This window comes from Pleurodeles waltl, chromosome 11, assembly GCF_031143425.1.
Source record: "Pleurodeles waltl isolate 20211129_DDA chromosome 11, aPleWal1.hap1.20221129, whole genome shotgun sequence".
Lineage (NCBI taxonomy): Eukaryota > Metazoa > Chordata > Amphibia > Caudata > Salamandridae > Pleurodeles > Pleurodeles waltl.
The window spans coordinates 711,268,559-711,295,262 of NC_090450.1; the positions used below are offsets into that span (position 1 = coordinate 711,268,559).

The window sequence follows — 26,704 nt, forward strand, 5'->3', positions numbered from 1 at the left end:
TCTTGTCTCTTGTGTCATGATTTTTTATCCCCTTTTCGTAATCCATTCCCCCAAAATTCTATTGGTTAATAACTACACCCCATCATTGGTAACCAATCAAATTATTCATTAAGTAATGCATTTGTTATTTCTTGATAATGAATTGTTTCTCAAGTGGTCTCCATAATCAGCATTTTTCGTAGGTGGTACGTCCGGGGTTACTTCACCATCTTGGCACACGTCTCGGGTCAGGAGTTCTTTTCCCCTCGTCTCATCGTCCTTGAGAGTGTCCATTACTGTTTCGAAGCACATATCTTTTATACTAAAAGCTGCTAGCATGCGGATGGGAAGATTTCTTCATGTTTCGAATTAATACAGAAAGAACAATAGCTGGGTCATAATCATTCGCGAGTCCGCACACAGAAAAAGCATGAAAAATAAGCTTTGAATGAGAGTTACACAGCTAGTTCGCAACTCATGCTAACTTAAGACATACATGTTTAAATGAATACAGTTTTGATTGTAATAATGCATATATCTTATTATTATTAGTGTTCATAAATGAGTAAATCTTCACGTTTATTAATGCATTTTAATTATTATTTATTAATATTGCTTTGCCAAATGTAAGCGTTTCACGTCTATAATATATGATATTTAAACTACGCTCTCTCAAAGGTTTTGCAGCTGTCACTGCTGGAGGGGGACTAGGGGGGCGACGCTCCTCCGCCCTCATGGAAGAGCCGCCCCTGATCAAGAGGAGCAAATAGCTGTTAGTATATTCCTCCAACTTGCAGCAGCTTTCTAATATATATTACCACCGTGAGTCTGCTTTTTCTATTGTAATACTGAGCTCTTGCACAACTCTAAGATCCGAGTTTGGCTGTGCTCTCCCTTTTAATTAGTTTGCTCGCCCACCTCTAATCTGCACTGAATGTGCACAGCAGACATTCTAGTCTTCCTTCCATCCGTGTAATTGCCGGAGTAGTACTCAGTGTCCCGTGTTTCTATTATTCTCATGCTGTTAGTCTTTCTTCTTGCTCTTTTCACTAGCCTAAGAAGACGCCTTTCTCTTTCTCCACTACTATTGTGTCGTCACTCAAGAGGGCGTGGCTTAGTAGCTTCTTTGCGTGACGTACGGGTGTTTACAGCTGGTTACATGATGGTCGCTGGGAATTGTAGTCCTGCTTCGCTCCCCGCTGTCAGTGGTAAGGACATTTTGTACCCCACATCCCACCGTGCCTCTCGGTGGCTTCGTGAGAGCTGTGTGTGAAGCCCGAGGGAGGGAAGGAGGCAGTACAGGGTGTAGCACTGACGGGCCACGGCGGAGGAGGCAGCAGGTATGCACAGGAAAGGAGGCCTACCTAAAAGTTAAATGAGATATCTAAATTGCCATGCGGTTAGAGAAAATGACACATCGCCGAGCGCTCTTAAAGAGATACAGGCCCGGACGTTGACAGTTCATTAGAGAAGGATTCGTTTCTGCTGAAGGATAGGGGACATCTGGCGTGGGGCGCCCCCACCCACATGGGATAAAGGGGGGAGGGAATTCAGAGTTAAAAGGTAGAAGGGCTGCTTGCTAGCGGGTTACGAGTCTAGGCGCAAGATGACCCCTTGGAGTCCGGGTGTAATCATAGTTTCGGAGGGTTGCTTGGGGGTTCTTCAATTTTATTTTTTGCAGTTTGTATATAGAGCAAAGTCGACCCGAAGGTATTGTAGCGCTTTACTTGAACACCAGTTACAATACACAAGGACACATTCATTTTTTAGGTACGGTAGATTAAGTGATTTGGACAGACCCACATGATGTTTAGTCGACCCCGAGACATTAGTACCTGGTTTCCCAGTGCCAAGTCGGCAGCTTTTGTAGTTGGTCATATCAAGGGAGTTGGAGTCATCGGTCTGTTAGGGCGATGGAAGCACGGTAGCTCTGGAAAGCGACCCGTTGCACGTGTGGCTTTGTATATCCTTGCGCTGCAGGGCTACACGTTTTGGTGGCATAGAAATTCACGGAGCTTAGAAAGATATAGGAAGGAAACGAACAAGTACTCCGGTGGTTTGGGGGAGCTATGGTCCGTGAAGAGGTACTGTGTAGGATGATGGAGACCTACCAAAGGTGGCGCCTGGTGAGATTGAGAGGTACTCATTTGACTGGGGGGGGGGGGGGTGGGCTTGAGAGTAGTGTCACCTATTGGAGATATTGGGCAAACTGAGAAGGTATGCTTGGAGTGTTGATCAAGAACTTCAAATGGGTTTACTCCCTCTTTGTATGGTCTGTTTGGCTCTTTGTAAATATTATGTTTGTTTGGACGGGAGTACAATAGGGGTCGGAAGAGGAAGGGGGGCAGGCTAGTGATCTGTGTACATATGTGCTAAGGAAGATCAAACAAAGGAATGTGTAGCGGTGCCCATGCGTGCTGTAGGCTGCGTAGAGGGGTTCAGCACTACTTGGAGCCTAGAAGGATGAACATGGCTGAGGTGTGGAATATAGCCATGTGGGCTGAGAAAACCTTATTTAAAGCAGAAAGGAGAATCTGTGGTGTGGGCACCCACGGGCACGAGAAGGCAGTAGTGATTGGAAAAACCTTTAGGAACCTATTAAGCAACCCTGTTTTAGAGTGGCAGACACATTCGTGTGGATCGATCCTATTGTTTGGGTACTTTTTTGAGTAGGGAATTTCCTGCTTGTGATTGAGTGCTGTTAGGAAGGTTCATCCTGCTTATGCTGGTTTAGGGTTTCCTCGGGTCAAGTTTAGACCTACTACTGGATGGACGTGGAAAAAAACAGTGCCACTGGTGGTGCCTTGTTAATAACACAATGATCCCTCTTTGCTGTAATGTGTAAAGAAGGCTTTGAATCTCTCTGTGATTCATACTGTAGGGATAGATCACTTTTCTGATACAGATAGAGTGGGTCCTCTTGTATACTTTTGGCTGGAATTGGCTTCTCCTCCCTAAAGGTTTATTAGTGATGCATAAAATATGGTGTTATTTTCTCTCTTTTTTTAATGAGTACGGCGTAAGCTGATTTTTTTGTAATGCCTAGATAGGAGATGGGTTCTGCTTCAAATTCATGTTTGAGGGACACTTGCTTACTGTGGAGTGTAAACCGTCCGACTGATCCCTCTTCGTTGTGTGTAGTGTGGTGATTCCATCTGCAGTGCTAGCGACAGAAAGTGAATCCGCACTCTTCAGCTTGTTTTGTAAATTATGTATTCTCCCCTTGAATGTCCAGGAAAGGAATGGATCCTCTCCGTGTGATCTACATAGATCTGTTATAATGCGTGTTATGGGAGTTGGATCTTATGTAGTACATTGGGATTCTTCAGTTTTACCCCTAGTGGGCCTAGATCCGTTTTGGTGCTTTTTATATTAGAGGCCCTATCCTCTTCTTTATGTATAGAAAGGGAGTGGGTATAGCCCTCTACTGCATATGGGCTGGGGTGGTCCTATTGTGATGGGAACAGAAGAGTACCCTCCCTGTATCTGGTAGGGGTGAATTCTTTACATGAACTATGTAGGTCATCTACAGTGCATATAAGTCGGGGTGGATTCTCAATGATGCATAGAATTTGGGTGTATTGTGTTTTTAATAATCATAGTAGGTAGATAATCCATCTGCATTATTTTTGGGAGTAAAGGGACTCTCCCCGTGTTGTGTAAGTAGGGGGCTGGATTCTCCCTCTTTTGCAAATGTTAAAGGTTGAAATGTCTTTAATGGATTCAGGGTGAATTCCTTATAATGCATAGTTTTGGGGTGGCGCGTCTGTAGTCATACACTTAGCAGTGGATCCTCCTTCAATGCATACAGAAGGGAATAGATTATACTCTATAAAGTGTAGAGTGAGACACAGATAGTTCTTTATCCATATGATGGGGGTAAGTCTGTAATTGCGCACAGCCTGGGTTGGATGCTATGAAATCCTTATGATGAGGACTGGATCATTTGTAGTACTTACACCTAGGTATATAGATCTTTTGGAGTGCAGCATGACATCATAATTTAACCAAATCTCAGGGGACAGTATTATATAAGCTCGACACTGCCCGAGCTACAGAGCTTACACTAAATATAAATTACACAGCAAGAAACCATTGCCTTTCGTTATTTTAGTGGGTAACTTAGAAATTATATCTCAAATAAAAAAAAAAAACTCCTCTTTGGCAATACTCTGCATGTAGTCACACCAATAAAGCAGAGTGGTATTGTATTACATATGGCAGGTGGTGGATCCTTGACCACCCATACAGCAGAGAGTGCATTCTTTACAGTGCATATAGAAATAGGTGGACCATCTGTAATGCGTACAGAAGTGGGTGGATTGTCTGTAATGCATATGTAGGGGGTGGATCCGCTCTACTGTGTATGGCATTAGGTGGATCCTCTGCAATATATAAGGCAGAGGAGTTTTCCTGGTAACAGATACAGCAGTAGTATGTCTTTTGTAATGCATCCATTCAAATGTTTATAATAGGGAGTGACTTGTGTATTTGTAATTTGGGGCCAAAGGCTTGATCCTCAAGCCATAATGAATTTGGTAGGAAATAGCCCCCCCCCCCCCCTTCCGTAATGGGCAGAGTAGAGGATAGATCCTTACTTTAATACATAGCTTAAGGTATGGATCCTTTTATGTATATATATATATACATGCATGGGGTGGTTCCCCACTAATGCATACAGTAGGAGGTGAAGAATACTTCCTCTCTATTGTCCGCAGTGGAGTTGGATCCTCGATAGTTTGTATCTTACGGGTGATTCCTTTTTAGGCAATGTGTGTACTCAAAGGTGATAATTCCCTGCTTATGGATATGGTATGCCTTAATGTATATGGTAGAGGGCTGATCTTTCCCTCTGTAGTGACCGGAACCTCCACCAGTAATATATATGGTGAAGCTTGTTTTTATGATGGAGATGATGATTCTCTTGCGAGTACCATAATAATGTAATCCATTTGTAAGGTGGATATGATCTTAGTATACTGTATTAGAGTTTGTGCCCTTATTACACTTGGAGACAAAGCGAGTATAAAGGTTCTGCTAGTGTTGTGCAGAGCAATTATGACCTTTTCACCACAAACTCCGAAACATGATCATATTCTCCTAAACATTCAGAAATAATTTGTTTTCCCAATTACTTGATGAATGCAGCTGTCTAGTGGATTAGCTCTCTAAGCTACTGGAAAGTGTTTATAATAAGGCTTTAGTTTGGTCTTGGGAAGTCAATGCTTGCCAGTACAGCTTCAAAATCGGTTCTGTGTTTGTCTGGCATGGGCTGTACGGTGCCAGGCGGCTAAATGATTTCTGAAGAGGAGGTTAGAAACCCTGCATTGAGTGAGTTAATTTTGTGATACCATCTTCAATCCAATCAGCACTTGATCCAGATCGTGGGAGATTATTCTAATGCCCACTGCAGCTCTCACCTGCTAATGAGGGATAGCTCTGCCTGTGCTCCCGCCCGTCAGCCAATGGAATAATTCCATCAGCGGGATCCTCTTAGAGCAGAGGTCTCCAAACTTTTTAATGCCGCGCCCCCCCCAGTTGAAAAATAAGTCATTGGGCCCCCCTCAGAATTTTTCACAATTATTTTATAAACATGGCAATGTTTAAATATGTCTAAACCTATTTAAACATTGCAGTTAAGTACTGTTACCTTTTTAAAACTGCAATAACATGCTTCTGCTTAAAACAAAGGCCTGTTATCTGTATAATATTTATTTTGGCCAGAGTCTGGGGCCCCCCAGTTTGAAGACCTCTGTCTTAGAGGGTCTCAGGCATTGGTGAGCAAAGTGCTTTTCTGGGAGAGGTTGTATTCCATCTCTAATTTTAGTACCAGCGATGTCTGCATTGAAAGCTGGATGTTTTCTGCAGCATCACTTATGCCCTATTAGACTTATAAGAGAACGGTGGTACTCTTGTCTGGGTATGTAAGAATATAACGATTTTCTGAGCATGTACAGGACACTCTTATTAGCCTAGGCACTTTCTATACGCTTTCTACAGTGGTGTAATTTTCACACATGGATCACAAGTGTGGTTCAAACTTGCTCAGGAAGATATACTTTCCAATTCAGTCCCCATTCTCTCAACTGGAGTGCCTATGTGGGGTTAGTATTTTTTATAGTGACTTCCTGAACCCTTAGTCCTAGTATGAGACCACTAATAAGTTTTGAATTTTATTGTTACTGCACGCTCAAATACAGCGGCAAAGAACAACCATTCGCAAAGCGAAAAGGTCTCAGTGGTGACATTTGCTGGCTTTGCCAATACTTTTGGCTGTAAAATAACATACACATTCGCAGCTGCCATCTTTGAATGGGTTTGTAGAACTAGTACAAATGTTTTCAAAGATGGCTGTCGTGAATGCACGCACATCCACAGTTGCCAGAAATGGGGACATCTTGGAATGGACAGAAAATCATTTTAAGATAGAGTCCTGCCTACAGCATGGCAGGTGCAAAAAGTAAAAATGGGATAGGAGCATATTTAGGGGAAAAAACGAGCAGGGAGAGGTGAGGGAGATGGGGCTACAGTGAAGAAGGGAAGCAACAGACCCGGGAGAAATGAAGAAAGCAACGTGTACTCTGTTGGAATGCCTAATGGATGAAGAAATGAGCATTTGCAAAGCCAATGGCCTCGCCTATACAACAGCTGTCGGCTTTGGCAATGAGTTTTGCCATGTTGTACACCAGTGTGGTTACTGTTCAGCATGGCTACATGTTAGTGGCGTGTAGTGGGGGAGCAGAGTGTCGTGGAGTGGATTTGTTTGAGTGTCGTAGATTGGTAAGTAGAGTGTCAGTCGAGTAGAGGGGAGTAGATTTTAGTGGCAGAGGATGTTGTGGAGTGGAATAGGGTGGAGTGGGTTGGAGTGAACTGAGGTAGTGAGGTGGATTGGATTGGGGTAGAGTGGTGTGGATTGGAGTGGGATGGATTACAGTGGACTGGGTGGATTAGATTGGATGGTTTGGATTGGAGTGATAGGGCTTGTGGGTTAGAATAGACTGAGTGGGGTGGATAGGACAGGAGTAGGTGGATTAGGTTGGACTGGAAAAGGGTGGATTAGATTGGATTGGGTTGGAGTGGGTGGATTGGATTCAGTGGATATGATTGGGGTTGATAGGAATTGGGTGGAGTGGGGTGGATTGCATTATGGTGGATTGGGGTAGGGTGGATTAAATTGGACTGAGTGGGGTGGATTGCATTGGGATGGGGTGGAATGGAGTGGGGGTTAGGTTGGATTGGAGTAGGGTGGATTGGAGTGGGTGGGTTGGAGTCACTGGATTGGATTAGAGTAGGATGGAGTGGATTGAAGTGGGGTGGATTGGGGTGGGGTTGACTATAGTGGGGTAGATTGTAGTGGGATAGTTTATATTGGAGTGCAGTGGACTGAAATGGGGTGGGGTAGAGTGGGGGTGGATTGAAGTGGGGTGGAGTGCATTGAAATGGGATGGGCTGGGTTGGGGTGGGATAAATTGAAGTTGGTGTGTTGGTTTGGAGAGCAGTGGGGTGGATTGGATTGGATTGGGGTGGGTTGGGTTGAATTGGGGAGGATCGGATTGGAGTGAGGTTGATTGAATTGGGGTGAACTGGATTGAGTGAGGTGGATTGGATTGAGTGTGGTGGGGTGGATTGGATTGGGGTGAGGTGGATTGGGAGTATGTGGTGTTAACAGCCAGAGCTGCAGACTTTGGAGCCAGGAAACCAGGTTCGAGTCTCGGCGTTGGCTCAACATCCTGCGAGTCTGGGCAAATCACTTTATCTCCCCAATGCCTACCAAAAAATGAATGTGGCCATGTGTAATTTAACTGGTGCTCATATAAAGCGCTCCAATACTTTGGGTTGAGTTTGCGCTATATAAAACTGGAGAAAAAAAAAACGGTGTGGGGTGAATTGTATTGGTGTGCGGTGGGGTGGACTGGATTGGTGTGGTGTGGACTGGATTGGAGTGGGGTAGTTAAGGTGGTTTGGGGTGAGTTGGAGTGGGATGGATCGAAATGGAGGGAGTGGATTGAGTGGAGTGGGGGGGATCGGACTGGAGTGGATTGGGGTGAGGTGTATTGGATTGAAGTGGGGTAGATTGGACTGGGCTGGATTGGATTAGTGTGGAGTGAATTGGACTGGTATGGGGTGGACTGGAGTGTAGTGGGTGGATTCTGGTAGATTGGAGTGGGATGAATTGGGCTGCATTGGGTTGAGGTGGATTGGAATGCATTGGGGCAAATTGAAGTTGGGCAGATTGTTTTGGATTGGAGTGGGTTGTTTGGGATTGGAGTGGGGCAGGTTGGAGTGGGGCAGATTGTTTTGGATTAAAGTGGGGCAGACTGGAATGGGGTAGATTTAAATGCATATGAATGGGGCAAATTGTTTTGGATTGTAGTGGGGCTGGTTGGAGAGGGACAGATTGTTTTGTATTGGAGTGGGGCAGATTGTATTAGGGTGGATTGGATTGAAGTGGGGTGAATTGGGATGGAGTGGGGGCTGGATTGGGGTGACGTGGATTGGATTGGAGTGGGCATATTGTTTTGGATTGGAGTGGGGCGGGTAGGAATGGGTCTGATTATTTTGGATTGAAGTGGGACAAATTGTTTTGGATTAAAGTGGGGCAGATTGCAGTGGGGACAGATTGTTTTGGATTGCAGTGGGGGCAGATGTTTTGGATTGCAGTGGGGCTAGTTATTTTGGATTGGAGTGCAGTAGATTGCAGTGGGGTGGATCGCTTTGGATTGGGGCAGATTGGAGTAGGGCATATTGTTTTGCATTGGAAGGGAACAGATTGTTTTGGATCGCAGTGGGGGCAGATTGGTTTGGATTTCAGTAGGGCAGATTGTTATTGCAGTGGGGCAGATTGTTTTGGATTAGAGTGCAGTAGATTGCAGATTGGATTGGGACAGACTGTTTTGGATTGGAGTGGGGCATATTGTTTTGCATTGGAGGGAGCATGTTGTTTAGGATTGGAGTGGTGACGGATTGTTTTGCATTCAAGTGGGTCATATTGGAGTGGGGTTGATGGGAGTAGGGCATATTGGTTTGTATTGGAGTAGGGCATATTGTTTTGCATTGGAGTGGGGCATGTTGTTTTGGATCAGAGTGAGGCAGATTGGTTTGGATTGCAGTGGGTCAGATTGTTTTGGATTGCAATGGGGCAGATTGTTTTGGACAGTGGGGTGGACTGTTTTGGATTGGAGTGGGGCTGATGGTATTAGGGTGGATTTAGGTCAGATGGATCGAATTGGAGTGGGGGGACTTGGGTTGGTGTAGGATGGATTGTTTGAGAGTGGAGTGTATTGGATGGGAGTGGGGTGGATTGAAGTGGGGTAAATTTGGATAGTGTGTGGTGGATTGATTTGGGGTGAGAATAATTGGATTGGAGTGGACATACTGTGTTTGACGAGAGTGGGGCAGACTGGAGTGGGACAAAATGTTTTGGATTGGAGTGAGGCAGATTGGAGCGGGTCACATTGTGTTGGATTGGAGTGAGGCACATTGTTTTGGATTGCAGTGGAGCAGATTGTTTTGGATTGAGTGCAGTAGATTGCAGTGGGGCAGATTGTTTTGGATTGGAGTGGGGCAGTTTTTTTGGAGTGGTACAGATTGTTTTGAATTTGAGGGGGGAGAACTGGAGTGGGGAAGATCAGATAGGAGTGGGTTGGATTGGGGTAATTTGGGTGAATTGGAATAGGGTGGGTTGGGGTGTACCTCACGGTTATGTGTTAAAGCATAATTTCAGAAATTACTCATAATAAAGAAACAGTGTCACTTTGCAGTCTTTAGAACAAGATAATCAACATATTTTGAGAACAGAACCCACAAGCAAAAACAGAAGAAAACAGGAATGCAAAGTGAGAAAAGACGACTTGGTAAAATAAAAGAAAGCTAGTTATAAAAAATGAAACTTTGCAATTTTGTTTGTCCTGCTGGGCACATTTTTGCCAGTCACTAGCCTTCTGTTTGCAGCTGTTCAAAAGGACAAAGTAGTACTGCAGTCACATCTGGAGCAGCTGACTGGCACTGATTACGTTGAATCAATCAATGCTTGGTCCCTGCTACACACAGAGGAACAGAAATGGTGCCTGGCCTGCAGTGTTGAATTAAGAGACTTTCAAGAAGAGTGCCGTACAAGCCAACAAATGTTAAGCAATAGGCGGGCTCCAAGCCCTTTACTGTACACAAGACTCTCGCAAACAAGCGCATGTGCTAGTGCATGCACTTGCAGGCTCGACCCTAAAAAGTGAAACCCCCCCTCCGAATGAGAGCAAGTAAATCCACCAGCGAAAGGATAGAAATCAGTCAATAAAGCCATAGTGAGACTGAAATCACACAACTCTATGATTAATCAAATCAAGAGGAGAAAACTGAGATGGACAACTACACTGTCCAATCATGAGCCAGAGGCTGACCCAAAGTCTGCTCTATGTATGTTGTAAACAATATGTCAGACCAGCTGACAGATAAAGCTGTCTGTAACTGAGATCTTAAAAATCAGCATTTCCTGCTCTACGTGCGCTCACAGGACAAGGCAGAGCATGGTGTAGCTGCACAGGTTTTCCTAAAGGGACAGAGGCCATGCCGAGAACTGTGCAAGCAACCCACTAACTGATCCGTAGGACAACAGCTCAAGTTCTCCCTCAACAGGTACAGAACAGTTCCCATGCACTGAATGCAGTTCAGTCATTGGAAGCTACAGTGAAAGAGCATAGGTCGGTAGGCAAAGCCGGACATTAGAGAGGCATGCGGCGAATGCCTCCCGTTGGCAGAAACCAGGAGGCGGAGCCAGTAAGCCAGCAATAAAGCCTGCAAAGGGCTTAGTGCAGATTGGTGGCGAGTTTTAAACCCACCAATCGAAGGCAGGTGCGGGCTGAGACCCAAAGTTTAAGAGGGGGCCAGCCCACGGTTGAAACATCGCAGTCAGAACATCCCCACCCACCCACACCTGAGAGCGGGTGTCGCAGCTGCACGAATTGGTAGCTGAGGGGTGCAGTCAACAGTGAAACATAGTGCTCAAAAGATGAGGAAGTAACCCCAATAGCGCCTCTGGGATGCCTGACGGCAGGAGTGGCGAGGGGCAAACAAGACTTAGTAAAAAGGGACAGCAGCAGGCGAGCACTGCACTTGCGGCCCGGGCAAAGTCAGGATCGCCCACAAAGACTTGGCAGCATGGGAAGCCTAGCCGCCAGCACACACTGGGACCCCGATGGGCAGAACATACAATAGCTTATGAAAGAACTGGTTGCATGGGTCATATGATTGTCCGCCATTTTGTGTGTTGTTAACATTGTACATGTTTTAATAAAGAACAACGTCTGTGTTTACCAACAATGCTTCCATGATGTTTTGGGAATGGGGAAAAGGGATGGCTGCGGGTGGAGTGATTTCTCGCACATCTGGAAGGAGTTGGCTTCCCTCACGATTATGGCACAACTAGCAGGAGCATTTCATGCATTCCTTAAGCTGTAGAGGTGCCCCCGTCCAGGCAACAGCAGTACATCCTACCCGTTCATGACATGAGCATTATAGCAGCAAAGCATGTTTCTCTCTCGCATCACAGGCAGTCGTGCAGCAGTATTTCATGCTTCCCTTATCCAAAGCAGGCTCAGCGGGTGCAGCAGCAGTACAGACCTCATTCAAATCCATCAGCTGAAGCATAGGCACCTGTAATGTAGGTGTCCCTCGCAGACAAAATGGATACTGCACAGACCTATATGGAAGTGTCCTTCTGACACAGAACATGGGCAGCGGCTTATTAGGTTTTGTATCATATATAACTGCTAAAATCAGTACTGGGTTTATGAATGGTGTCAGAGTGCTGTAGATGAACATTTTGGAAGCTGCGTGAGAGCGAGCATGTTGTTGATGTTGCTGTTCTCAGTAAGTGAGGAGTGCAGTAGGAGGGCAAGATCATGTGTGTTGGGAGTAGGATGGCCACTTCACTCCATGCCGTGACAGAGACCGTTTGCGTTCCTGGGGTTTTAACCTGCTAGTCATTCCTATTAGATGCATTAGTGTTTAGTTACAATGCAGTGGTCTCCAAACATTTTAATGATGCCCCCCCAGTTGAAAAATAAAAATCACTGCCCCCCTCACAATTTTTCACCAATATTATTTAAAGATGGCAGGCAATGTTTAAATATGTCTAGACATATTTAAAAATTGCAGTTAAGTACTGTTACCTTTAAAAAAAAATACAGCATGTTTCTGCTTAAACAAAACCTGTTATCTGTGTAATGCTTCTTTTTACCAGAGCCTGGCCCCCCTAGGAGAGCCCGCCCCCCAGTTTGAAGACCCCGAAAGCGTGTCAGGGCTACAGCATCCAGAAACCACTAGGCTGTCACAAGAGGGCCCAGACCGGAAACAGTGTCCATGATGGATTGGATTGATGTTGCCAATACCTTATTTGAGCGTACGTGTGAGGCAGCGAGCATATTTGCGCAAGGTAAAGACTGGGATGTGTGGTAAGCATGGAGTGAGAATGGAGGAAGTTAGAAGACTGGATGAATTAGAGATGGGTGAGTTTATTGCGCCATCTCGCTCCTGTTACCTTGTTTCCATCTGACAGATGTACTCTGTCTCGTCTCTGCAGGTGGCTGGTGCTGATGACTCCCGTTGGAGGCCCCGTGTCATAGCTGCTGCCGTTCCACTCCCCCCCACCCCTCCCTGTATCACCTCCATCCTGCCTGCCCTTACTAATGACAGCCTGGATCATTCTTCCCATCAGCCTCTCTGCCTTCTCCATCACTGGAATATGGATTGTGTAAGGATTCTGCACTAGTTTGTGGGATATGGGTATGATGGTGTAATGAGGGAGTGGTGAGCTTTGCACAGGTGTGTGTTTACACAAGACATTCCCTCTCTTCATTTGGAGAAAAATACATTCCAGTTGTAAACTATTATTTTTAGTTTAAACATGCTCCTTTCCTGGGTTTAATTAAAGAATTTATAATCGGAATTATGAAGTAGGAATAAACTCTCTTTGTAATTTCACTCGTGCACTGTGGCCAGTCTTACTTTAGCTATGTGTTTGTGGCGGGAGGAACTCATACAATGGGGTTGCAGTTAATTATGAACAGCGTTGCTACTATTGACATTTATGGCTACTGCCCTTGGTATATAGTCTTTTCATGAGGCGTCACGTTAACTTTCTTGCCCCTCATGTCAGATTTCTGTTATCTCTTTCTTTTTTTCATTCCTGTCTCCGATCCTATCCTGATGTAGAGCCATGCAGCCTGCTTCCAGCTATACCACCTTCCCCAATTCATTGCCTATCTAGTACTGGTGGAAAGAGCAAGGAGGCCACTTGCTTGTTTCTATGCGATAGGGTTGGCTCAGAGTGCGGTCACTGGTAAAGAATGGGAGGTTCTGTTCTGGCTGTAAATATGTACATTTACTTACGATCTCTCTCTGCCCTTCCATGCAGGTATGCAATGGCTGTGATGAATCGACATGTTTGCCCAGTGGAGAACTGGTAAGGCCTTTCTTCAGATTGAAGCCAAGTCCTAGCATGAAAGCTTTGAGTATAAGTTCAGGCTTACAATGGCATGGTACTTTTCAGAGCGCTGTCCAGTGCACTGAGATTGAGGTGGACAAAAGGATCTGGGATGTTGCAGCATTTTTCAAATTTCATGGTGTTACGTTGCCTGTCTCTGTATTAAGATTGCAGTACCTCTGTGAAGTCACGCATGGTCACCGGTTCAAAACCTATATTGATATAACTGTGTTAAGATTTCATAGATGTAGGTCTTCGTGGCGAGGTGTAATGTAGGTGATGCACATCAAAATACAGCTTGACCAACTGCGTTCTGTAAGGACAAACAATCTTTCAAATATGACCCATGAAACATGATCTCAACTAGAGATGAACTGCTCTCTTGTGAAGCTAGACACATGACAGTGTCCAGAGAATGTCGCCTGTTAAGTATTATTTTCAAATATGGATTCTTGGCCCCTCTTCTTGGACTCATGAAATACCAGCTGGACCGTCTCCAGTCCTTAGGTTTTTTGCAACACAACCCAACATGTCACCATGTTAACTGATCAGGTATAAAGCGGACAAGCTCACAGACAGAAGACTCAATGGCGGCTTCATATCTCTGAAAAGGCAGGAGACACTACTCATGGCAAAGACAGAGAAGCACATTATGCTGACATGCCCAAAGAGTACCAGATTATGTTGAAATCCAGAAAATGTTATGCTACTGTGTTTTGCTGGAATCACAGACTCCTTTGCAATAATCTCAGTATTCCAAAGACCTGGGGAATGAGCAATATCTGCACAGCAAGTTTTGTTCCAGTCAAGTAGAAAAGTATCTCCTATTCCCCGAGCTCCACGGCAGCCACAAAGGGAACATTGTGTCTTTTCACTCCATGGCATAAGCTTGTCCACATTCCCTACATGTGGAAAAGGTTACAGACCACCCAGATGAAGATCTCTTTTGGGGGCTTGTGCTTTTAGACCTTCTCAGTCAGTCCACTCAAAGAATGACAATTGCCAGAAAATGAGTATCTGAAAAAGACCTGATCTTGTCTAGTTACCCTACCACTAACATGATAGTCAAGACAAAGTGAGCCAGAGGGGACGGAGTGCTCGCTGCCTTTTGTTGTAACACATAGCAGCTGTATTGTCAGTAGGTGTAGCATTAATTTTCGTGAAACACGGGTCGGAAAACTCTAGAATAAGGAGTATAATTTTGATCTCTACGGTTTTCTGAAAAAAAAACTGTTTTCCTGAGACCAAGTCGTCTTCTATATCTGTATGTCAGTGATTAATTTGTGATTTATATCAGTGAGAGCCAGATAGTCTCCCCAGAGGTTTTTCCTCCGGGAACCACTGCTTCAGCGCTTAAAGAACCCGGTGACTATAATCTGTTTCTACAGAACATCTTTAGCTTCGTCGGGGGCACTGTTTGTACAAGAAAGCCATCAAACACATAGCCTTTTCGAAAGCGCCATGCTCTGCTAGAATAAAGCAAAACTTGGAATGAAAAGAGTTTTTTTTCCTCTCTGCTTCTGCTCAGCAGCTGGATGAGAAACAAACTTCTTTTTGTGCCCTTTGCCTCAGAAAGATTTACGATGCCCAGTTCTAAGTTGAAAAGCCTTTGGGATCTTTGAATCTTGCGTAGGCTGCTTTACAATACCTTGAAGGCAGTTTTAGGGTATATGATCACTAGAGGTCACACAGTTGCAGCTTCTGCCTTGCATATGTTTGGTTCTTCGTCTGTGGGTGTGTCAAAACACACAGGAGAGGAGGCAGGAGGATCACAGTCCAACCTATCTTTAGGCCCACATATCAGTGCCGCCTTCTTGCCGCTCTTTATCTATGGTTAAGGGCTGAACATTGAGTAGAATGTTTGTTTAGTCCCAGCTAAACATCTGGCAAGCCTTGTCCCTGTCACTTGGAAGTCTAACCTGAAACACAGGCATCTTACAGTACATATGGTGTGCAAGAACAGCCTCCTTATCTACCTTCCCCCAAAAATATACAGCGCTGCTCCTATGTTTGATGACACCCATACAACTCTGTGAAATGACAAGTGTGATCTCAACAATGCTGCCATGTACCTCGGGTCTTATGTTGAACCGAACGAAAATGTAAATCTGGACAGTAAACTGATTACTGCAGATTATTTTTTTAATGGTGTTACAATAAAAGGCGATGTGTGAAGAGATTTTACTACGTGAGTGGAGCGGTAAAATCTGTTCATGAATGGAACACCAATTGGCATTGTGACTAGCAGAACTATGGTAGTAAGTGCAATGGAAACAAGCATGTACAATGCACTAGGGTCTCGCATTTGTCGGAGTTACAGCTGTTCACAGTTGTAAACTCCCAACCTGATTTTTCTTGCATAAAAAAAAAAAACATCACGATCGCGCTGCTACAGTTCACACTAATAAAAGTATCGACAAAAGTGCAATTAACTGAGTAACAAGCTCGATATTATGCGAAGCGCTGGACTTCTGCCCAGCGAGATCGTGCTGCGAAAATAGAGAAAAAGTAGTCCACAAACCCAGCGAGCCTTGCATGTTTTCTGTACTTGGTCGCTGCTCTCGAGGAGGGCTAACCACTGGAAAAGACATGACGTATGTGTGCCTTCCACTAATGAAAAGAAGCGAATTCTAAGAGGCAAGCCAACTTGCCAATGAAAGACACTGACGTAACGTCGACCGGGCTCCGAGCCCTTTTCTAATCCCTAAAGCGTCTCGCTAGCGATACGCATGCGCGAGCGCATGCGACGCAGGCTCGACCCTAAAAATGTAGAAAATTGTGTGTTAAGTCAACTCTAAGATTCTTGTTGTGAGGGACCCTTAATTCCTGCTGGGGGCAGTCAGAAGCTTGTCAGCTTCACCAAGCATCTTGAGCTATGAGGAGTTACCGCAGACCTCATGTTTGCCCTTGTAAGAATCTGGATGTTAAACACACCCCTAATCCCAGAAATTACTGATCACTTTGGGACTCTCTGGGTTCTACCCGGGAATCATTTTTAACTTTGCATTACTGGAGTTAACTAAACCCCCAGTATCAGTAAAGCTGAGAGTGCTGAAGTAACACGTCGTCCTGGCTACCTGTGTTGTGCTACAACAATTGCCTCCTGCTTTAATATCACAATAAGCAAGGAGCTGAATGCGGATTCTGACATATCTGTGCCATGTTAAACCGGTTCCCCTGTGTGGGAATAGCTGGTGCACAAAGATAAATCCAGATCTACAAATGTTCTCCATAATTGGAGAACATTTCTACAATTTCATCCCCATCTTTTCACGGCGGAGTGAAAGACTTAAACTTGAGAAAGAGTTTCTTCTAATTTCTGTCCCCTGTCTGTGCCCCACGTGTACCGAAGGACATATCTGAAGGGTCTGAGCAAGAAGAAGAATGGTGTGGAAGCCTAAGATTCCAATCAGGTTGTTGGCCATAAGCAACCTGCTATTGAAAGGGAAAGAACTGAGCATTTCCTCATGTGTTACAAAGTAGTGGCTTTGGTCTCGGTACAGCATCTCTCGTGAAAGCTCTAACACTGGGACTAGAATGTTTAGGTTTATATCCACTGCTGGCAGAAGGGGAGGGTCGACTTGCCTAGCTCCATCCACATATACCACTGATTTATCCTGTAAATCTCTTTTTCCAGGTCCTACAACGAATCCTGCTCCGACGATGTGGCCAAGCATGGATCTCCCAAAAGCTGCTGCACCCTGCAGGACGTCCCCCTGATAAGGTTATAGGGGTAGATGGGGCATCACAGCGTTCTTAGTTATCGGAGACCTGTTGAGTGTTCCTAGATGCTCATGAGCCTCTCTTTCTTCATTACAGCAAATGTGGAACCTATCCTCCGGAGAGCTGCCTTTTCAGCCTCATCGGAAATGTTGGTGCTTTTATGGGTGAGTATTTTATCTAAGCAAACCCTCCATGTCACTGCCACCAACCACCCTGGTTTTTGATTAGACTGCATCAGCCATGCTTGCATATTTCCATATTACGTTTTTTATCACTATTTAATAATTTGTACAATCCAGAGCTGGAGGGTGGCATTGTTTAACATTCCAGTTTTTGGTGTGAGAGAGGTAAAGATGGGCACAGTCAAAGGGAGTAATGCCTAAATACGATGAGGTCCAAACCACTGAGCAAGGGACTTCAAATGAAAGGATACAGGGGACTGAAATACAGCTACAGTATTGGCCAAGCTTAACTATACACAACTAGCAGCTGACTGCATTGACTGCTTTCTGGCTGGCAGTGGCCTACAGGAGCCCATGCCCAGGTCATAATGGCCAGCAGTGACCCCATCCTGGGGAGGGGTGAGAGCAGAGCACCGAGATGGGTTCCTTCATAAGCCAACATATCCTCTGAATAAACCACCACCATGCGCAGGATCTAAAGCACCTACTCTGACCTAGCAGCCTTTTTGCCCAGGATAAGCCTGCAGTCGCCATAGAAACCTCCTGCATGTCAGCACTACTTGGCCATTATCAATTATGAATGCAGACACCGTGCCTCGTTAATGAGCACAAAGGGTGATGTAGGAGTGTGGAGGCTTTGTATAAGTATACAGGGCGGGGTTCTATTTCTTTCCCCTGTCCCCACCTCTGTCCTATTCCTTCCACTGGTGGCACTCCAGATTGTCTTGTGCTCTACACTGCCGCTTTCCTTTTTTTTTTTAATTAACGGATGTAACTGCATCTGCTCCCCTTTGTGCTTTACAAATAAGCATCAACAATGAGCTTGGTCCTCCACAGCACCCCCTGAGCCTGTGGCACGCAACATTGCTAGCCTCCTCCATAAATAATCCCTCTAGACCCCTTAACAACTCCCTCCCATCAAAGCAGATTACCGTGCGGCCACTTCCTCTAACAATGCTGTGCGTTCTCCATAAGGTTTCCTCAAGTTTCCAAATAATTTTCCATGGTGCTCTTCTTCCTTCTATCCTTTGTGCTTCCGACGAACATATCCCTGCACAGCCTAAGCACCCATCCTCTGTGCTTTCTCCACGCTCGGATATGCAATGTTCGCATGCATGCAGCGCAACGTGTTGGCCTTTAAAACGCATTGTATTACAATGTTGATCTTTACCACTCATGTTCATGGTAATATGTGATTTGATTATTATTAATATGTATATATACACACAAATATATCTACACATGCATGCATCTCTCTCTCTCTTTTTTTCACAAACATACATATATATTTCAGTTACTGTAGTACACATTATTTACTCCTAATCTCTGTTTACCTCTACTCACCCCATATCTATTAAATCACCCTAACTTCCATTTATTTCTACCCACACCTTAAAGCAACCTTACTCCCTTACCTTTACTCACCCCTAAGACCACCATTACTTCCATCTACTTGTAACTACACCTAAACCCTAAAATCACCCTTACCTCCAATTACCTTTTCCCACCCTGTACCCCAAAACCACCTTTAGCCCTCTTTATTTCTACCTGCACGTAAGCCACATTTAAAAAAAAAATACATAAAAATGATTGCCCGTGTGGAAAAGGATGTGTGGTAAAGGTAAGAAGCTATAATATACACTTATCATGCATGGTAAAAAGTGTGTGGTTTAGGTCATGCTAAATCTTCCCTGGTGACCCTGTGCCCTTTTGACTAATCCGTGTAAGCCAGGCCTTATCCCTTATGTCGCATTGCAAGGCACCTTGTGCAGCATATCCTGGCCCATGTACTCGACCTTACATCCTTCCCATACCACCCACTTGCATGGTCTTGGGTTTTTTCCTTGTTTGATCCCTCTGTTTGTCTCCTGCCTGACACACTCCACCACACTCCCCTCGGCTTGCATCCCCACCTGGCGCCATGCCGCTTCCCTCCCCTCTGGTCTCGCACTAGCGCTTACACCTGTTGTAAGTATTGTGGGCTTTTAACCACGCCCACCTCAAGCCCATCACTTTCACTTGTTTGTGGGCTTGGCTTTCAAAAATTCCTTGATGTCATTGGTAGTTGCTTTACGTTTGGCCCGCCTTGGAGCGGTTTTGTTACCACCTTAGAGACCGACCCTGTTGCATGGATAATTACGCGATTGCCGATATGTTTTACTGCAAGTGAACTTTTTTTTTTCCTTTATGTCTTTACTTCGCGCTCCTGCTCATGATGGCCATGGTGTTTTGAATCGGCTCATTCTTGGTGTTTCTTATTGTTTCATGATCGTTCGGTGCATGTAGCTGCTCCAAGCAGCTGCTTGTTTTTTGTTTATGTTGAACTTTGTTTCCACGCTATGGTATAGAGCTTACGATTAGGACTGCTGCACGTTCTTGATTAATACACTTCGACCCTGGTTTTCCTAGCCTTCGGCCCTTATATCGTGGTGTTGCTCTTTCCCATTCTCTCAACACCCTATGGTTCTGGGCAGAGCTTTCCTTTCAGAGCTGCTGGTGGCTGGAGACAGCGATCCCCACCCCTGTCAATCAGCGCACGACATCTGCGCAATGCTTGTCTGCTTCCGGTCTGGGGCCTGTGGTGGGCGGGGCTTCAGCTTCCTGGCTAGTATTGCTGCTGGTGCATGCCTCTGGAGTGGTTGTGGGAGTGGGGATCTCATCACCCTTAAATACATAGATAGAACATGAACGATTGTACAATCCCCTGTCCTCCACGTCACCACACACCCCCTACTCTGCCCCTGCCCCCCCCACCCCACGCTCTGAGTTATGGCCTAAGCATCGCACCCCCCTCCTCCAAGTAAGTGATGCTTCTTTCCATTGATACTGCAGTGGTACAGCTGCCTGTGCACCCCGCATAAATGACTTCTCTGCCTGCCCCAAGTCGATTAACTCCGACGCAAGTCAATGAATCCACTGCCTCTGATGCATGTTCACTACCACATGAAACATGCTGTCATTGTCTCCATCTCCTTTCTTTTTATTGTGACCCCACTGGCTTCCTACTCACGCCAGGGTATGGATCTGTCCACTCTCAATATCAGACTATTGGCACCTCCTGTCTACACCATCTGCTGCAGAAACAAGTTCACAAGCTTTCTTTGTCTGTTGCTGCACCTTCTCAAAGAGCACAGCCTCTCAGTACTTTTATTACTTCCTGCCCCTTTCTAGGCAGTACATGAGCCATCAACATCGTTTCCCATACATCTAAATGGATACAAAGGCAGCAGATTCCCTTCTTTTCACCACACTTGTACATAAGTGATTAGGCTGGGCCAGCATATGGCCAACTCCACCTCTACAGGCCATCGGCATATAGGTAACACTATTCCAACTTCAAACCGGCACATAAGTGCCACTGCAAACTGAGAATTCTTAAAAAGGTTCCTTCTACATTACACACATCCCTGCAGCAATCAGTGGCATAGTATCTGGTTTATTTCTCTCGCTACTCCATCTTGGCTGTCTTGTGTCTTATTTTGGGGAATTGTGTTAGCCAGCCAGCAAGTCTAAAGGTGGGGTGGTGAAAGTGGTATTCTATTGGAATGAACATGGCAGATTTAAATTAGGATGCTAAATGGCAACATTTTCATTTTTGGCTATAGATGGAGGAAGAAGGTAAATGGAAGTGCTTTAGTTATATGCAGGGCTGCTGGAATTATGTGGCAGGCAAACACAAAATTATGAGGCAGGGCTGACCAATTTATGTGGCAAGAAAAGTCCAGTTATGAATTTACTACTCCAATAGCTCCAACTCAAGCAAATGCGAGACCATTTTGCATTGCAAATGCTTGTTCTCCCTGCTCTGCCCCTCCTTTTGTCTCGGTTCCCTGCTTGCATTGCCACCCGGACCCTCTTCTTGCCCCGCCACCCCACCTAATGCGCCCCACTCCCTATCCTGATCTTTTTGTTCTGCTTTACCTTCCTGATTTGCTCCCTTTGCCTAGCCCCATCTACTTATCTTGCCTGTTGCTTATCCCCAGTGGTTTCATACCATATACCAGTGTTTCCTATTCTCGAGTACCTAATCATTGTACCCATCATGCAACATATAATGTTTTTTATGTAGGTCAGAGCCTCAAATAATTGACCCCTGTACTCCCCTTCATACCTGCATGTGCTCTTTCTCTTCCTAATGCCTAACCAGCATGGAGCTACTTCTACCATTTTGTCACGCTTCTGCCCAAGCTCTTATCAAGCCTTCTTCCTTTTGTTACTATCCATTTTACTTCCCAATCCTGTGCTGAGCTTTCTTTTTCCTCGAGTCTCTGCTCCTGTGTATCTTACTCTTGTACCCCCATACGTAAATCTAATGTGCCACTGCGCTATACCAATCACTTGAGGTCCAGCAACCCAACCCGCCCCTGTGTTTAGTCCATTCGCTCCTCTCCCAGGCTCTCTGTAATGCCTAAACCCTGGACTCCTTCATTTCTTTCGAATCTGCTCCATATGCTGAACTCATGTGAGCCTTCAAACCTTAACTGTGCCCCCAGACCTAACCACTGTACTTCTAATGTCTGTGTTCTCCCTTGTGCCATAATCTAACTCTATGAGAGCCCATACATATGCAAACCTTATACTTCCTTTTGCCCCACCTCGATGTCTCCAACCCTGCAATGCATGAATCATTTGCTCTCTTTTCAACAGTGGTCATAATTTGCTTTCTACGCTATGGACAAGTGATTGAACAAAGCCAACAGTCGTGGGTGAACACCACCGCCTTGATAGCTGGCTGCACTAATGCTGCTGGACTGGTTATCGTTGGCAACTTTCAGGTTTGTCGCTTTTTATATTTTGGGAATAGCAGCAGTTCAAGAAAGGGCTCTAGAATACACTGTGGGCTGCAAGGTGGTCATGCTTATTACATGTTCTGACTATAAATGAAGTTTACTTGCAATTAACCTACTTTTAATATTTTTAGAAGCCTGTCATGTTTTTTGTGTGAAAATCTTTAACTTGCATGTGCTATAATTGGAAAATACGTTTTTCAACAGGAATCTTTCCTTGAGACACTTGCCTTGCATTTTACTGCCATCTAGCGGTAGGATCTGGAATTTTCACTCTTGCACGTCATCTACCACTACATGGTGGCATGTTTGTCTTTTTCTGACATCAGATGTGCACCCCAGAAGTCCCTGTGCGTGGTCACCATCTTTAGTTTAGTTTATTCGTCATTGGGTTAAAACGTAAAAGTTAGCTTCCAGGATCATCAAAGAAAATTTGGAAAGTGATCAGTGTAGCATGAAAAGAGCAACTTGAAAAATGGGAAAAGCAGTTGTAAGGAAAGAACAGTTGAGGGGGACTAATATCCATGCTATATCGCAGAAAGAAGTAGGTGCAACACGAAGGGGGGGGGGGCGGCAGCAGAGGTCAAAGAATGTGTGTCTGAGGAGCTGGAACTGCTGAGGGAAATGGAAAACACTCCCTTTAAGTTCTGCCCCAAATGTCACCATAAAATTGCACAAAAATGACAGCTGCTATGTCTGCAACTTCTGTCGATGCACTATGCCATGATGCAGATGTAGCACAAGTAACACGTCTCCCTGAAGAACCTCATTTTATCCATAGATGATGAAGAAAACACATGGGAAACCAAAGTGGCACTAGGGGATGGGGTCCTATGTTGAAGAGTGTGTTGCCTAACCAAAGAAGGGAGTCTTATCAAAGAGGACATAGAGAGAAGGTGTACCCAGGCAACACTTCAGCAGGCCCAGACAAAGCCTTCAGAATTGAGGAACCTGAAGACACCACTAACTCTCAACAAGTGAAGGGATGTTGAAACAAAGAGAACCCCATGGGTCACAGTGTAAGGCTATTGTTGGTAGGTTTCCCTTGGACACCAGTTTGATGCTGAATAGCAGTCGAGATCGTAAGAGGAAGGAGTTGAAGCAAGACACGCCAACTCCGAAAATAACAGTGGCACCCACCCTCGACACCGAACATAGAGTGCTTGAGGTCGGAGGGAAAAAGTGACACCTTCAAGTTGAGCTAAGTGAGCAGGGATTTAGACAAATCCCTAAAAGTTTTGAATCCCTTGAAGCCCTGTTTAGGTTATGGGGCATGAAGGGGTGCAAGTTCAGTTGCAGCCACCAACTACACCCGAACCCTAAGAGAAAGAGCAGGAAGTATTTTTTATGAGGAGGAGAAAATGTATGAACAAAGCCATTTTCAAAACCCCAGTAATGTCGAGGGACCTTGCCAGGATCTTGACACCAATTCACCAGAGAAGGGCATAGATGAGATCACCATGTACAATGCCCTCGTAAATAGAGCATCACATAAACAAGAGGTGCAACTAAAGGTGGAACTGCCACAATCATGTTTTCTTCTTAATGTCTTTCCTCCATCACAGAAGAGGAGTCAGTACTGCCCAATTTTCCCAACTATTCTAGACCTGGGTAGGAAGCCTTTTAGGGAACCTGCCGCTTGTAATGCAGTGACGCCAAATGTCGAAAAATCATATAAATATTGTCACAATACTACTTCTGTATAAAAGCCAATGATAGTAGCAGACTAAATCGTACATCCCCAGAATAAGAAATGCTTACATGTCAATGGGCCCCCCACCAGAGAAGCAAAGCTTGAGAGTGGAGATGGTGGGACACAAAGTAGATAGAGCTGCTGCCTCCCAGTGGGGAAACACTACTACAGTGCACTCCTCAGTTGATATGGGTATCAACGGTGAGAGCAAATCCAGGCGATTGAAGAGGGAAAATAACATCATCCAGTGGGGCAAGGCAATGTTCAACTCCTGCTTCATGTCCGTCCTGGACACAAGAGACATAGCAGGCAGACAGCTGTGCATGGGCTCAGTCCTTTAGAGAGACTTGGCTGCGAGTCTTTGGGTTTAACCATGTGGTGCAGCAACTGATTCAAGTTAGACCTTGACGCGGCACCTCCATGAACAGTAAAGAAAGAGGGCAAACAACATATCCAGGATGGATGGCAAGGCTATCTCTAACACCTGCCTCAAATCTGGCCTGTATGCGGTAGACACAGAAGGCAGACAGCTGTGCATGAGCACAACCTGTAAGAGACCGATGGGTTAATCAAGCAAGTGACTAGAGAAGGGAGAGCCCCACCACATAACACCAGTGTGTGATAAGCTGAGGTTTCCTCCAGGAATGTAGGTTAATCATTTACAACAAATGTATACTGAACGTTATCCATCACGGCTACTGTATCAAACCCCTATGACCACCACCAGATGTAAAGGCAAAAAAGAGTATTCATACAAGAAAGAAAAAATCACTTGCAACAGGAGATTGAGGAACTTCTACAAGAAAAATGTACCAAAGAGAGAGTACAACCAAATAATCTACTCCTTATTTCTTCTGGTTCCAAAATTGGACTAAACACCGAGATCAGGTCTAGATCTCTGGTTCTTAAACACATTTATGAAGACTCAGAAGGTGAAGATGCTCATGTTTCAGGAGGCCATTCCATGGCTGCGGAAGGAAGACTACATGATGACCCTCGACCTCAAGAATGCCTATCTGCATGTGCAAGAAATTCCACTTGTTCGTCATAAACCAGGTACACTACTACCTCAATGTGCTTCCCTTCGGGATAAAACAAATGCCTGGCTGCAATGGCAGTACACTTGAGAATGCAAAGGATACATATATTCCCCTCCAGACAAATAGCTGGTAAAGCCATACTCATTCAGATAATTCCAGAACAAAATGGTCTTGCATACCCTACACACACACCGGGGTTTTCATTTAACATTTCATTTTTTCATAACACAGCAACTCACACAGGACTCAGTGGTTGTAGGGGCGACAAGAAAAAGAGAAAACTCGTAATCGTCAGGAGATGCTCCACCACCTGACAAAGAAAGTAGAACATTCGACGCAGCGGGCAAGCGAGTGGCAGCACAAACAGCCAATCAATGGCGGATTGCAAATTTGCAAGCCCTACATACTCGCTACGGCAGGGCACACTGGGACGAGATGCAACACATCATACAGCACTTTCCCAAGGAACACCAGAAACGTGCCCAACAGGTTGTGGAAGAAGGACAGGCCATATCTAACAACCAGATAAGGTCCGCACTAGACTCGGCAGACACGGGCAGCACGAACAGTCAACACGGCGGTAACTAATCGCAGGCATGCATGGTTAAGAAGTTCTGGATTCAAGCCAGAGATTCAACAAGCGGTGTTGAACATGCCGTTTAATCAAGAACAGTTGTTTGGGCCAGAAGTTGACACAGCAATTGAGAAGTTAAAAAAAAGACACTGACACAGCCAAAGCCATGGGCGTGCTCTATTCCCCACAAGTCAGAGGCACCTTTAGGAAACCACAATTCACAGGGGGTTTTCGGCAACAAACTTCAGAGCCTTCCACCTCTCAAACCAGACCCACCTATCAGGCACAATACCAAAGGGGAGGGTTTCGTGGTTCCTATAGAGGACAATTCCCAAGAGGGAGGGGAAAGTTCCAAGCAACCAAACCAAGCCAGACCAAACAGTGACTTCAATGTCACAAAACCCCAATACTTGTCACCAGTGGGGGGGAGGCTAACCACATATTATCAAAACTGGACACATATTACCACAGACGCATGGGTCCTATCAATTATCCAACATGGTTATTGCATAGAATTCACAAAATTCCCGCCAGATGTACCACCAAGAATGCACAATCTGTCCCAACAACACTTAGACCTATTACAAATAGAGGTCCAAGCACTACTACAAAAACAAGCAATAGAGATCGTACCCAATCATCAGAAAGAAACAGGCGTCTACTCACTATATTTCCTAATTCCAAAAAAGGACAAAACGTTAAGACCTATTTTAGATCTCAGAACACTGAATCTCTTCATCAAATCAGACCACTTCCACATGGTAACACTTCAAGACGTGGTTCCCTTATTAAAAAAGGAGGAAGACATGACAACATTGGATCTCAAGGATGCGTATTTCCAAATACCCATCCATCCTTCTCACAGAAAATATTTAAGGTTTGTAATGCACAGCGTACACTATCAATTCAGAGTACTACCGTTCGGAATAACAACAGCCCCAAGGGTATTCACAAAATGCCTAGCAGTAGTAGCCGCTCACATAAGGAGACAGGACATGCACTTATTCCCATATTTAGACGACTGGCTAATAAAAACCAACACTCAACAACAGTGTCTTCTCCACACGCAATACAGTATAGAAACTCTACACAAACTGGGGTTCTCTATAAATTACCAGAAATCACATTTGCAACCATCCCAAATACAACAATATTTGGGAGTAACACTCAACACACAAAGGGCAATTGCCACTCCAAGTCCACAAAGGGTCCAAGCGTTCCAAAATGTAAGATCAAGCATACAGTCAAA

The 26,704-nt window shown here is 45.0% G+C and overlaps 1 protein-coding gene across 7 annotated transcripts in view; it reads left to right on the forward strand.

The window, feature by feature from the left end:
- The first annotated feature begins 1,129 nt into the window (after positions 1-1,129).
- Positions 1,130-26,704, forward strand: part of TMEM150A (transmembrane protein 150A) — a 67,337-nt gene continuing 41,762 nt past the window's right edge. Inside the window, exons 1-7 of one of the 7 annotated variants that reach the window (XM_069214353.1) lie at positions 1,130-1,187; positions 12,215-12,406; positions 12,554-12,724; positions 13,388-13,435; positions 17,094-17,180; positions 17,276-17,343; positions 22,009-22,136. In XM_069214353.1, the coding sequence (XP_069070454.1) occupies positions 12,660-12,724; positions 13,388-13,435; positions 17,094-17,180; positions 17,276-17,343; positions 22,009-22,136 (396 nt within the window). In that variant the 5' untranslated portion in view covers positions 1,130-1,187; positions 12,215-12,406; positions 12,554-12,659. The other 6 variants (XM_069214355.1, XM_069214352.1, XM_069214356.1 and 3 more) reach the window with 6 other exon arrangements.